The sequence below is a fragment of the Dicentrarchus labrax genome, unplaced genomic scaffold (assembly GCF_905237075.1).
Source record: "Dicentrarchus labrax unplaced genomic scaffold, dlabrax2021, whole genome shotgun sequence".
Taxonomy (NCBI): Eukaryota; Metazoa; Chordata; class Actinopteri; family Moronidae; genus Dicentrarchus; species Dicentrarchus labrax.
The window spans coordinates 3247343-3261493 of NW_026136722.1; the positions used below are offsets into that span (position 1 = coordinate 3247343).

General features: G+C 38.4%; 1 protein-coding gene across 1 annotated transcript; it reads right to left on the bottom strand.

The window, feature by feature from the left end:
* Positions 1-6445: 6445 nt before the first annotated feature.
* On the bottom strand, positions 6446-11866 carry LOC127355868 (zinc finger protein 501-like). Its single transcript, XM_051387132.1, has 2 exons — positions 11591-11866; positions 6446-10004 (listed from the first exon to the last, which is right to left on the bottom strand). The coding sequence occupies exons 1-2, from the start codon at positions 11760-11762 to the stop codon at positions 8911-8913; spliced, it is 1266 nt and encodes a 421-aa protein (XP_051243092.1). The 5' UTR covers positions 11763-11866; the 3' UTR covers positions 6446-8910.
* Positions 11867-14151: the final 2285 nt, after the last annotated feature.

Sequence of the window (14151 nt, forward strand, 5' to 3'; positions counted from 1 at the left end):
ATTTTACTTTGCGGGACACGATAATTGTTTGTCCATCAGTGCCTCGATTGGTCAGCTTGTGTTGTGTGATTTTGGTGTGTTATTGCATTCGTTCAAATACAAACTAAGGTTAGTTGCTGCAGGTCGAGGCAGTGTTAGACCAGCAACTCCCATGTTCTGTGAGGTCAAATTAATTTTTTCCAAAGCAGTGCAGTGGCTTTACAGAGTGCGATATAAGGCTTCAGTTTGTCCTTCTGAAAGGACTGACTGACAACAAGAATGGGCCATAGAGCAATTACACATTCAATCCATTGTAACATATGTTATATGTACATTTACTCAAATGTATTTTACTGGAGTATTTCCATTTTCAGCTGTTTTAATGTTACACTGTCTGAAACCAACTTTCAAAATGTGTTAATCCTCTATTCTTCTTGTGAAAATGCAAATATGAGCCCAAAGAAAAACACTTTCAATGAAAATCCACTTGATTCATTCTTCGTTTTTTCCCCCGATCATAACTTACCTTTTGCTCTTCCTTTTTTCAGTTTTACTGCTGATTTATTTATTTGTTTCCACTTGTTGCTCATCCAAACCACTGAACTGAATAAATTCAGCGATGGAACTGAAAGAAATGAGAAATCCTGACAGGTAAAGAAAAGTTTATAGTTGTATAATTGAATGTCTTGTATAGTTCTAGTCTCAGTTTTGTCTCTGGGGTAATTTTTTTTAATTTCACATTATTTTTATTCACTTCGATAAATGCTTGTGTTTGATTCTTGGGAGAGTTTGTTCAATTATTAAACAATAACATACTGGTGTTGTTCATGACTGAAATATGCTGTGAGAATTTGTGTACATGCAAAACACCTGGAAGAGGTTTGGCAATAAGTGTGTATTTGTATTTACACACCTTACAGTATATTTGAGCAACAATCACAAACTTCTATATATGTATAGTGGTGGCTCTTCTAATAATGATTCATGTGGATAAGAGCATTTGCCAAATGTCATAAATGATAATTTTTGAAAATGATCTCATCTGTGCAAATTAAATTTAAAAGACTGACAGAAATAATCTCAATACTTTTTCCACCGTTGCATCTTTGTTTTTGTCTGCGAGTGAGTGATGTTAGTTCACAGCTGTAGTTCAGAAAATGTCGCTGCTGAATGAGCTGGGAGACTGCATTGTAGCCGCAGTGCAGCTAATGAGCTCATTTGTAATTGAACAACAATGTCTTCAGTTGAGTGTTTGAGAGAGTTTGTCACCGAGCGACTGACTGCTGCTGCTGAAGAGATATTCTGAGTTTTTATAAAAACTATCGTCGAGTACGAAGAAGAGATCAATTGTCAGCGCAGACTGCTGGATGTCTTCTGCAAACCTGAAGTCAAGTTACACAGGATAGGTGTGTACGACTTTATTACATTTATAACATGAAATAGAGGAGTTCTGTTTCATCCCTGTAGTATTCCTTCTGTTGTCTGTCCCTCCAGAGCTCCCACAGCAACATGTCTTTGTGGAAGAGGCGGTTCCTGCTGACCAGCAGCTCTGTAACCAGGAGAGGAGCACCAGTCCGGACCAAGTGGACCCAGAGCCTCTACAGATTAAAGAGGAAGAGGAAGAACTCTGCACCTACCCAAAACATGACCAGCAGCTCCTCTATTACAGCTCTCATGTAGCTGAGAGCCGAGATGAGAAAGGAGGCAATTATGGAGCCTCAGGGTCAGAGCAAAACAGTCAACATGAAGGTCACAGTAGCAATGTTTACAACCTTAACATGTCAGGGATTGGACATAACACTCACACAGCTCAAAATTCTTTCAAATGTGACACTTGTGGAAAAGAGTTTAGGATTAAGTCAAGACTACAGAGACACACGAGAGTCCACACAGGGGAGAAGCCGTATTCCTGCATAACATGTGGGAAAGATTTCAGATTTAGCAGCGGCTTAAAAGTCCACATGAGAACGCACACAGGAGAGAAACCGTACCTTTGCAACACCTGCAGGAAAAGGTTCGTTCATATGCAAGGATTAAAAAAGCATAATCCCACAGTCCACACAGATGAGAAGCCATACTTGTGCAAAATATGTGGGAAAACCTTCAGTTGGAAGCCAGACGTGAAAATTCATTCGAGAATCCACACAGGGGAGAAGCCATATGTCTCCAACACATGTGGGAAAAGATTCAGTCAGTCGTCAGTACTTAAAACTCACCTCAGTATCCACACGGGGAGAGAAACCATATTCATGTCGGGTGTGTGGGAAAGATTTCCGAGTAGTACATTGTTGGTGCACATGAGAATCCACACAGGCAGGAAGCCATCTATTTGAACAACATGTGGGAGAGCTTTCAGACTAAGTGGGGACTTGATAGTAGTGATGGCAGTGCAACACTGAAGCTTCGATACGTGCTTCAAACCCTGAACTACAATTCCATAGAACCACTTTATAACCGCAAATGTGAAGAAATTGTGAGCAAGAAAAGAAACCAGCTCAACCCAAAAACATTTGAATAAATGATGTACCATAATAAAAACCCTTGAGTGTTCCCCATCCCCCCCGCCATAGTTACACAAGCACACCCAACCTATGCTATATTTCCAAGAATTCTCTCCTCAATAACACAATACACACATTCATCATCTTTATTTGTAAATAGAACATAATATAGATAAGAATTTTCAAAGCAAAGATACTTTAAATCCAAGGGTGATCAAAGCAAAGATGCTTCAGAACAAAAGGTGTTTTCTACAGTTTTTCCAACGCTGCTCATTAAGGTGTGTGTTGTGTGTGTGTGTGTGTGTGTGTGACAGAGAGAGTGCGTGCGTGTGCGCATGAATGCCTGTATGTAATTAAAAGCCTCCTGTCCACCAACCAGCCTGCCTAATTTGACTGCAGCCTTGCACTTTGCCAGGAGAGGTCACTGTAACTGAAACTTCGAGTAATGAACCCATTTTCGAAACAATTGGCTCAAGTGGTTCAGTGCTTCACAAAAGCTTCATTTGCCCATCACTACTTGATAGTCCACATGAGGACACACTCTGGTGAGAAGCCGTACCTTTGCAAGACCTGCGGGAAAGATTCTTAACCACTTCTCATTCGGCAAATCATATAAGATCACATACAGGCAAGTAGTGACACAATTCAGTTCTAGCAGTTTATGGTCAAAACGCAGAAGTGAGGAACCAAATTGTAGACCTTTTTCACATCAGCCAGTTTGATTAAGTAAACATGGATGTTACTAATTATACTAATTAAGGTTCCATTTGGGTCAGAGTCAGGGTGCAGCTGTTGTGCATGTTGGCTCACTGGAAAGGTAGTAGTAGTAGTAACACCTGTGTTTACCCTACTGTTTCATGTCAGAATTGCTGCTGTGAAAAAGGGCCTACAATAGCCCTTGTGGGAAAAGTTTTAACTCAAACCACATAGTTGAAAGAACACATAAAGAGCAATTTACTCAGGAGAAACCATCGAGCTGAAGCTCCTGTAGGGACGTTTTCACCTACTGAGTGAAATCCACTTTTGCCAAAGCTTTAATTGAATGTAAAATATTTTCTATAAGAAGGTTATTTGACGTTATCTTGGCGTTAAGTTTCCCCTCATGTGATTGCAGTATTTCTTTGAAGCAGTCGTGATCTCCCAAATGGAGGAAAATGTTAATGCTTGTGGTGTAAAAAATAAAATAATAGTGTAATGTTGTTGTTTTTGCTGACTTTCTATTTATGAAGCATCTCAGAATCACTTGTAGTTTAAAGTTGGAACATGGACTTGATGATGGACGGATGCATCACAGTGACCTCTGGTGGTTTGTAGGACTTACAGCAGCTGAAGCTCTACAACACCTCTGAGTTTTCTTTAAGTGCTGCATTTAAATGTTACTGTAAAGATGAAAGTACCTTATTGGAGTAGTTCACACCCAGTGTCACTGTGTTTTCACTTTATGGTTGTTTACATTTTATATGAGTCGTAATGTGATGTAATATTCACTTGTATTACATTGTTTCTTGGGATCAGGTGGAAATGTTCCTGTACATTTCTCAAGTAATATCTCCTCTTATCTTATAGTTCAGCTGCAAAATTTAAAACTGAATGAAGCTCTTTCTAAAGCTTCAAATGTCATCAGTCAGTTGGTATTAATCATTTGACACAATGTATTGTAACAGTATATTCACAGGCACTTCAGTATGATCCAGCCATCTCTACAAGGACTTAAAATCAAAGTAATATTTGATAAGATGTTATTTAGGAAGCCTCCTACACATCTCTGCAGATTTTACATTTCAGAGCAACTAACATCACTGTTTTATATTACCATCACCATGTAAGAAGTCCTATTAAATGTGAATGTGTCTTCTTTTAACTATTTTTATACACTACCTCACTTCTTACTTATGTGTCTGACAAACAGATAAAAGGACCTCATTTTTGGGCATTTCTGATGACAACTTAAAAGATAAAATTACTATCAGAATAGTTGCTGGTTGATGCCAGTTAACTAAGAGACTCAGTATGAACTAGAAAGGCAAATGCCAAAACCCCAGGAGAGATATCACCAAAGCAGTAGTCACACTAACAATGTATATAACCCTACCATGTTCAAGACTCACTGTAACACTCATTCAGGTAAAAAGTATTTCAAATATATAAAGTATAAGTCCCAAATAGGGAGACACCAAATAAATGAGAGGCTGTATACTTGCAAAACATGCAGAAGAGGTTCAGGTAAGTTAAAGTTGTTCACATTCTTTCTGGGTGTGTCTTTATATAGTATATTTAATTTGAGTCACAGCATTTTTCAGAACAATCACTCTTTTATATCTTGGGAATCGTGAATGCACAGTTCTAATAACGGTGTGATGTGATAGACAAAGGTCAAACATTTTTCAAAAAAATCAGTGTCTTGTGGGGTTTGTCGGTAGTTTTATTGTGAAATCAGTTCAAAAGACTGATCTAGATACAGTGTGATGGAAATAAATCGAAATATTTATATGATAGTGAAAGTTATATATAATTATGTGGCGCCGGCAGCAACCATTCTGCATTATGATTAATTTAACATCTCTTACTTAAAATATGTTTTACTAATAATACTATTGGAAGATTTAAAATCCGTTTCTGTCTTGTCAGAGTTGGTGGTCAAAAACCAGAAAATAAGATATTAATAAGGAATCTGTTAGTCAACACTTTGTTTGAAAACAGCTATCATCCGATACACCAATATGCCTGAGGCCTTTCTCTTTTTAGAATTCTACAACAACACATTTACTGTAACCAAAACTACAGGATGCACATACATTTACTCAAATTGATATTCAACCTCTCTCTAATTACTAATTTTCTTGACATATTGACAAATTGTTCTTCGACCACAATTCCTTTGTTTTTATGCAAAATCATTATCTGCAAAGTAACAAAAAATACTGTTAGTCCAAAGTAGTAGTTAAGAAAAAAAGTACCAAATGATATTATTCTTATTGTTTACTTCTGCTGGATGTTAAGCTCCAAACTTTTTGTTCCGCTTTCACTTGATGGTATTTTATTCAAAATTTGTGTTTCTGCATAAAAAAACAACGATGCAGCAGTGGAAGAAGTATTGAGATTATTTCAGTAGAAAGACCACAGTGTAACTCATGGTGGGTATAAAATGTTATGTTATGTCAGAAGTAGTATCAGCAAAATGTATCTAAAATAAAACATGTTAAAATAGTCATTTTGTAGAACTGTGGATGCCATAATGTGTTAATATCTGTTATGTAGCAGCTAGTTGAGGTGGAGCTCAGTTTCACCCATTTTACAACTTGTTGGATAGTTTAATAATACATCCTAGTTTATAGGCTCATTAGACCTTTTTATACGTTAACCTGCAAGGTAACTATTGTCACTACAGCTGTTAATTATAAATATATAAATATTATAAATATTCTTGATTAAAATGGGGTGAATAATTCAAATTCAAATGTTAACATCTACACAAGTGTTGCTCTTTTCAGTTTTTAATCAAATGTCATGAGTAAATAGAGAGAGGCTGAATATATATATTCACTTTCCATGACAATAGTATTATTAGTAAAACATATTTAAAGTAAGAGATGTTAAATGAATCATAATGCAGAATGGTGGCTGTTCTGAGAAACGCAGTTGCTCAAATATACTTTAACATAAATAAATACAAGAATGGACCAATCGCCAAAACTGAGACGTTCTATATCTTTTTACTGAACTGAACCTTTTCCATGTCTTTTACAAGTAAACGGCTTCTCATCTGTGTGGGTCCGACTGCGCCTGAAACCTCTGTGCTGCAGTGATACAGCTTTTCACTTGTGTGAGCTCTCATGTGGCTTTTAATGTTACTGCTAGACCTGAAATCTCTCCCACGCTTTTCAAGTATATGGTCTCTCACCTGAATCAGTTCAGATCGTGATGCAGCCTCCAGTACACACACAGAAGACATGGTTGGCTCTATATTCATTTATCGTTTATATTTATTCTACACATTTTTATAACACTTTATATGAATGTACATGCTGTTTTTTTCCTATAATAATGGTTTTGCGGTTTTGAGCCTGGAGAAATGACACATAGTGAACAAACAGTTTGACAATTCATGTGTACATGTGTAATCCACATTCCACAAATACATAAAAAGATCTGTAAATACACAAAAAACAATCTTCCCAACATTTACAACTTTCAAACTGGCATTTGTGAATCCAGTTTTTTTTTTGGTGAATCGAAAGGTTCCTGTTGGCTGAAGGAGGGTTCGATCAAAGCCAGTGGGCAAGTAATCAACCAACTGTGGTAGTCCATTAGTCTTACAACACTCACAATCCGGCAGACAACACTGGCATCTGGTTGCACCACAGCATTGGAGTGGCTCCAATCAGACTCATACAGCTTTAAGGTCTTTGTTGCATTTTAGAGATACAGGAGCTGACCGACCGTCAGGCTTGGCAGTGCGTAGACACCCAGAACAACCCAGCTGACAACATAACCAGAGGTAAGCCACTCCTGGCTCTGGCAGAGCTTAGTCATTGGAGTCAGGGTGCCCTGTTTCGTAAGCAGAGTGATGAACGCTGGCCAAAGACGCCTGAGCATGCGACATCAGTGCACTCATCAGGATTGAAAGCGCTAATCAATCATCACCTTCTGCATCAAAGACATGGATGAACATCTGCCTCACCCCGGCACAGACCGGGTGTATGCAGAACTGCAAAGGTAGCATTGGATCTTGTAAGTATGGCAGGCCATCGGACACCACCAACTCAACAGCCCATCCTGCCGGAGAACGAAGAAGTGTTGGTTCAAATGGTGGCCACAAGGTCAGTGGTTCCCAACCTTTTTCCTTAAAGGACCCTTTTCTGTAATTTATTAAACTGACCATCCCTGACTATGAAGTGACTATATTTTATGGATATTTCATATTATATTTAAAACTGTACAATGAACCCGAACAGTGAACTCAGTAACTACAACTGATTTGTGTAAAATGGGTGATTAGGATACATTTTGAGCAGATTATTTCATGTTTTTATACTTTTTATACAGTTCTGTCTGTATTATGTATTTAAATACATACATACTTAATAGGCTTCTTTTCTGATAAATGACAAGTTTTTTTGTCCCTGATACTTGGCCATTGTTCTATTAGAGGACCAGTGTGTAGGATTCAGTGGCATCTTGAGAGTAAGTTGCAGATTGCCCCCATTTGAATACAGCTCAGCCTTCCAAGCGTGTAGGAGAAACTATGGTAACGAAGCCAGTGTTTGGTTTGTCCGTTCTTGGCTACGGTAGAAACATGGCAGTTCAATATGGCGGCCTCCATGGAAGAGGACCCACTCCCTCCGTAGATAAAAACGGCTCATTGTAAAACACAATTCTTATTTTCAGCTGATTATACACTAATGAAAACATACCTATGAATATTATGCTCAATATCTGCCAATAGATCCTCCTAAATGTTACAAACTGGACCTTTAAAATCAGCAAGTTGAGCTTGAGCTGAACGCAAACAAACGCAAAATATGGCTATGAAATACACAAATATGATATAAATAAATGAGGCAATAAACATATAAATGGCTAATTATACTTTAGTGTTCGACGGATATGGGTTTTTCAATGGCCGACGCTGATATTTAGAGAGCAGTGCGACTGAAGGCCGATATGTAATGCTGATATTAAAACAAAGAAAAGTCATGTATCATTCCATGCACAATAAACCTAGTTATCTTAGTCAGTAACTTGTTAAAATTAAATTTTTATTAATGAAACAGATAAATACATTGGTTAATGCCATAGATTACAGAATGTGAATATATTTAAAGAAGAACGGGGTTATAGTATGTCTAATGACATAATTCAACTACATTATTATAACATCATATTTATATTTATATTTTTAAATATATATAAAACACTAGTCAGTAATGGGTTTAGATTAGATTAGCTTTCAGTTAGGATGTGAGAAAAGTGTTAATATTTAGAAAAGATGAGGACATTTAAGCAAAGGTTTACAGCAGGATAGATGGCTGGAAACTAAATTTTTTCACCACCTTCCCAAAAACTCACAAAGGAGAACGCTAACATTGTTCTACAGCATCGGTAGATTGATGCCAAAAAGGCAAAATAATCGACTGAACGATGAATCGATCTATCTAGACTTCAATAAATGAATATTTTTTTATATGTAAAAAAGGATGACGATTTATTTCAGGGGACTTTAATTTCCCAGTTTTTTTTATGCCCTGAAATCCTCTCCATTTCACTCAGGAACGTCTCTACAGGAGACCCCCTCGTCCCGTTTATATTGATCCTAGGGTGTTTTTTCAAGTGTGATTTGAGTAAAATGTTTTGCACAGTACAATCACCTACAAGAGGTTTTCTGTGTTTTGACCGCAAAACACTAGAACTGAATCACGTGCCACATATTTTACAACTGCAAAGCTACTTTGCTGTGTGTTCTTATATGTTTTGCCAAATGAGACGCGTCAAAGTATCTTTTCCCACAGATCTTGCAAGGGTACGGCCTCTCGCCAGTGTGGGCTCTTCTTATGTGGACTGTCAAGTAACTGCCAAATCGGAAATCTTTCCCACATGTTTTGCAGGAATAGGGCTTCTCTCCTGTGTGGATTCTTATATGCCTTTTCAATCCCGCCAGCTCACCGAATCCTTTCCCGCAGGTCTTGCAAAGATACGGCTTCTCATCTGTGTGCGTTCTCATGTGGACTTTCAAGACACTGCTAAATCTGAAATCCTTCCCGCATGTTATGCAGGAATACGGCTTCTCACCTGTGTGGATTCTTATGTGCTTTTTCAAAGCAGGCATGTCACCGAACCTTTTCCCGCAGGTGTTGCAAAGGTACGGCTTCTCTCCTGTGTGGATTCTAACATGCTTTTTTAATCCGGGCATGTCACTGAATCTTTTGCCACAGGTATTGCAAAGGTACGGTTTCTCTCCTGTGTGCGTTCTCATGTGGACTTTTAAGCCGCTGCTAAATCTGAAATCTTTCCCGCATGTTATGCAGGAATACGGCTTCTCCCCTGTGTGGACTCTCGCGTGTCTCTGCAGTTTTGAGTTATGCCTAAACTCTTTTCCACAAGTGTCACATTTGAAAGAATTTTGAGCTGTGTGAGTGTTATGTCCAATCCCTGACATGTTAAGGTTGTAAACATTGCTACTGTGACCTTCATGTTGACTGTTTTGCTCTGACCCTGAGGCTCCATAATTGCCTCCTTTCTCATCTCGGCTCTCAGCTACATGAGAGCTGTAATAGAGGAGCTGCTGGTCATGTTTTGGTTCTGGTTCATTGTAGTCACTTTCCTCATAAGTAAACATAAATGTATCAGTCTCTTGCTTTAGGTCAAGCTGCTCTACATGCTGACTGGTGCAGAGTTCCTCCTCTTCCTCTTTAATCTGTAGAGGCTCTGGGTCCACTTGGTCCGGACTGGTGCTCCTCTCCTGGTTACAGAGCTGCTGGTCAGCAGGAACCGCCTCTTCCACAAAGACATGTTGCTGTGGGAGCTCTGGAGGGACAGACAACAGAAGGAATATATATATATATTATTACTATATATAATATTTTTGTTGTCATAATAATAGTGATGGCCGATTTGGTTATAACAATTCAATTAAATGTTATTTGTATAGCGCCATAACACAAGTTATCTCAGGACACTTTTCAAATAGAGCAGTTCTAGACCGAACTCCTTATAACATTATTTACAGAGACCCAACAGTACCACCACGAGCAAGCACTTGGCGACGGCGGCAAGGAAAAACTGCTTTTTAAGAGGCAGAAACCTCAGACAGACCTCTCCGCTCTAGGTGGGTGGTCGTCTGCCTCCACCAGTTGGGGAGAGAGAGAGAGAGAGAGAGAGAGAGAGAGAGAGAGAGAGAGGATAACAGAGGATATGTCCTTCAACTCCCACATAAAGCAAACTTGTAGGACTCCTTTTTTTCACTTACGTAACATCCTATCAGACAGATGCAGAAAAACTATTATCCATGAATCTGTTACTTCTAAACTGGATGACTCCTTATCATCAGGTTGCCCCTATAAGTCCATTTAGACACAAATAATTCAGAAGGCTGCAGCGTTAGTACTGACAGGAACTAGAAAAAGAGATCATATCTCTCCTTTATTCGCTTCTTTGCACTGGCTCCCTGTAAAATTCACAACAGAAATCCTCTTCCTCACCTACAAAGCTCTTCATGGTCAGACTCCTCCATGTCTTAAAGAGCTCACAGTACCCTCTTACCCCACTAGAACACTGTGTTCTCTGAATGCAGGGCTACTTGTGGTTTGTGTTCAGGAGGCAGACACCCTCTCCACATGTACGAGTAGGCTTAAGACGTTCCTGATTTTACTGATATTAATATTATTCATTAATTCCCCGTTATTGTGGCTATTGTTGTCGTTGTCATGGTTTCCATCATCACTATTAGTCATTTCTACTAGTATAGTTGTTGCTGTGCACGTTTGTCTCTGTCTTTGTCCTTCTCCCTGTACCACCCACACACTCACCCCTCTCCCCCCCCCCTCTCACCCTCCCCCTCTCTAACCCCAACCGGTGGAGGCAGACGACCACCCACCTAGAGCCGGGCCCTGCTCCAGGTTGCTGCTTCATAAAAGGAAGTTTTTCCTCTCCGCCATTGCCAAATGCTTTCTCATGGTGGAAACATTTGGGCGTCCGTAAATAATCTTATATGGAGTACGGTCTAGACTGCTCTATCTGAGATAACTCTTGTAATATACAAATACAATTAAATTGAATATTAAATTATCAATTGCTCACTTGTAGCTACAGCTAAAGCCTCTCTTACCCTCTGGTGTGTAGACACTGCTGGTTGTTACCTTATTTTTACAATACAAAAATCTGAGCTGATTGGTTATCTTATCGATATTGGCCATGAGAAGCAGCTAACGATCGGTTAACGTATTGGAAGAAGAAAAAAAATCCGTATCGATCAACATCATCATCATCATCATCGTATAGATATAACAGCGTTACTACCGGGATGGTGGAAAAATGCAGACATGCGAGCCAGTTAGTAACAGTGACTAAACCTCCTCTATCTCACGTTATAGATGTAATAAAGTCGTACACACCTATCCTGTGTAACTTGACTTCAGGTTTGCAGAAGACATCCAGCAGTCTGCGCTGACGATTGATCTCTTCTTCGTACTCGACGATAGTTTTTATAAAAACTCCGAATATCTCTTCAGCAGCAGCAGTCAGTCGCTCGGTGACAAACTCTCTCAAACACTCGACTGAAGACATTGTTGTTCAATTACAAATGAGCTCATTAGCTGCACTGCGGCTACAATGCAGTCTCCCAGCTCATTGAGCAGCGACACACAGCTAACACTGCTAGCGACTGGGTTGTTTACTTCCGCTCGGTGTCACGCTGTTAAGTTCCGACAGCGGAAGTGAGGGCATTTAATTCAAAACTTGAGTGTTTACTGTCAGTAGCAAGGATCTTCACAAGCACATTTGCTACTCTCTTCTTAACAACTACTCTGAACTAACAACCACCTGTTTGTGTTATTAACAGATGAGTGATTGTTTCTGTAGAAGTACCTCAGTGTAATTCACGGTGTATACAAAAGGTCAGTAAAGCAAAAGAGCCACTGGAGTATTATTTGCTAAATATATTTAAAGTAAGAGACATTAAATGAATCATCATGCAGAATGGACTGTCAGTGCTACTGCATTTACTACCACCGTAATACATAGCAGCACCTGTCAATGTCAACTAATCAGAGCAATCAGAAGAACAGGTAGTAAATAATAATAAGAAAGAGATAGTAAAGTAATCTGAAGTTATTTAAAGCGATAATATCTTAATTAATAAACAACAAAAACAAAACAGTCATATCTCATACTGTAGCTGTTATTGCTTTCATTACACTGTCACCACTGTTCATTTCAAGAGTACCCTCCAAAAAAGTCTAAATTGCTCTAAAAGTAGATGTCAATAAATACAGTTACGGCTTAACTGTTGTGTTCAGTGAACTTTAAAGTTTATTGAGCACCTAAAGTTAGCTGGGCTAAAATACATTGATAAAACATTATTCATTAAACTGTATCTCATTCCAGAAGAATCTGAATCATATCAGAGTCATGGCAGGATGTTTTACACTCATTGTTGCTGTTTTCAGTTTTCATCAGTTACCAAGGGAGGTTAAAATAAATATGTTATATTTAACTAAATTTAAAGTTGAAGTATGTAATATTTAGGAGGATCTATTGGTAGGTGTGTTTTCATTCATGTATAATCATCTGAAAATAAGAATTGTGTTTGAGCCGTTTTTATCTACAGAGGGAGCAAGTCCTCTTCCACGGGGTCCGCCATGAAGATCCAACATGTAGTAGGCCAGAATGGAAAAAAACAAACACTGGCCTTTTGGGGCCTTTTGTAGTTTCACAGCTGCTGTAGTTTCTCCTTTGCACTTGGAAAGCTGAGCTTTATCTAAATAGTTGCAACCTGCTATTTAACTGCTAGGTGCCACTGAATCCTACAGACTTGTCCTTTAACTAAGATTTATGCTACATTAGATATCAGCAGAAGAGACGTAAGAGGCAGTTTGTTGAATGATTAATTAAAGTGGAAGAAAGTACTTAAGTATCTCACACACAGTGAAAAATCTACTATATCAAAATACTGTGTTTTTTTACACCAGATTTTTTACTTTTCCATCTCTCTCTGTAGTTCCTCCCCATGGACTGAAAGGAGGAAGCACTGCAAGTTATCCCAAAGATGGTGCACACATTGATGGTAAACTAACAAACAATTAACAGCAGTTCTTAAAAGGGAGCAGTATTATGCTTTTCATTATATTTTATTTTTCTGTCATATGTAATGTTAAAGTGTCGGATGTAAACTACAAAGCCATGAAGCTTGTACACTGAATGCTTGTGCACATTAAACAAGGCCAAGCTGCCAGATAATGAGGTAAACATGTGTAAAAGTAATCCTTGTGAGCAAAAAGGTGTCAGGGTACTAAAATCTGTTTTAAACCAAAAACCAAAGAAAAAACTGAAAGCGCACCAATTTTCCTGGCTCATTTTTGGTTTGGGTACTTTTAACCAATTAATTATTTTAAAATAACCAAAAACAAAATCACAATATATTCGATATATAGATAGATCTTTTTGGTTTTGCTCTTTTCATTTAGACATGAGGTATCTTTTATCCAAAAAGTTGTTTTAATAAATAGAGCATTATTGATACTATTAACTATAAGTGATCAGCCTTTGAGGGAGACAGCTTAGAAGGTGAAGGTGGCCCCAGAGAGAACCTATAGGGGCTCTCTAGGCTACGGTATGTTATTCACAAAGGTTACTTTTTTAGACAAATCTTGACTTTTCCATGTATGAGCTGATATCTGATATCTGATCGAGATTTCTTCTAAACACTGTCATTCCCTGACTGTAGGCGATTCGTATAAATGCACGAATCATTTGAATCATGAAAGTAAACCACCAACTGTTAACAATCTGAGGATTTTATCTAAGGTCCAATCTTTTTTTATTTTTTATTGATTTTGAAAGGGTTATACCTCAACCTGACTTGACAACTATAAAGTCCTCCTCTCATTTTAAGTGAGAGCACATTCCCCCATTCTGGCCTCACTTCACTGGCTCGCTGTACGTTTTAGAATGGATT

What these genes read in the sequence shown, in the direction of transcription:
- LOC127355868 (XM_051387132.1), bottom strand. Translation starts at nt 11,762, where the DNA reads ATGTCTTCAGTCGAGTGTTTGAGAGAGTTTGTCACCGAGCGACTGACT. An exon ending in AGTCAAGTTACACAGGATAG is followed by an intron (nt 10,005 to 11,590) that starts GTGTGTACGACT and finishes CTGTCCCTCCAG; the next exon opens with AGCTCCCACAGCAACATGTC.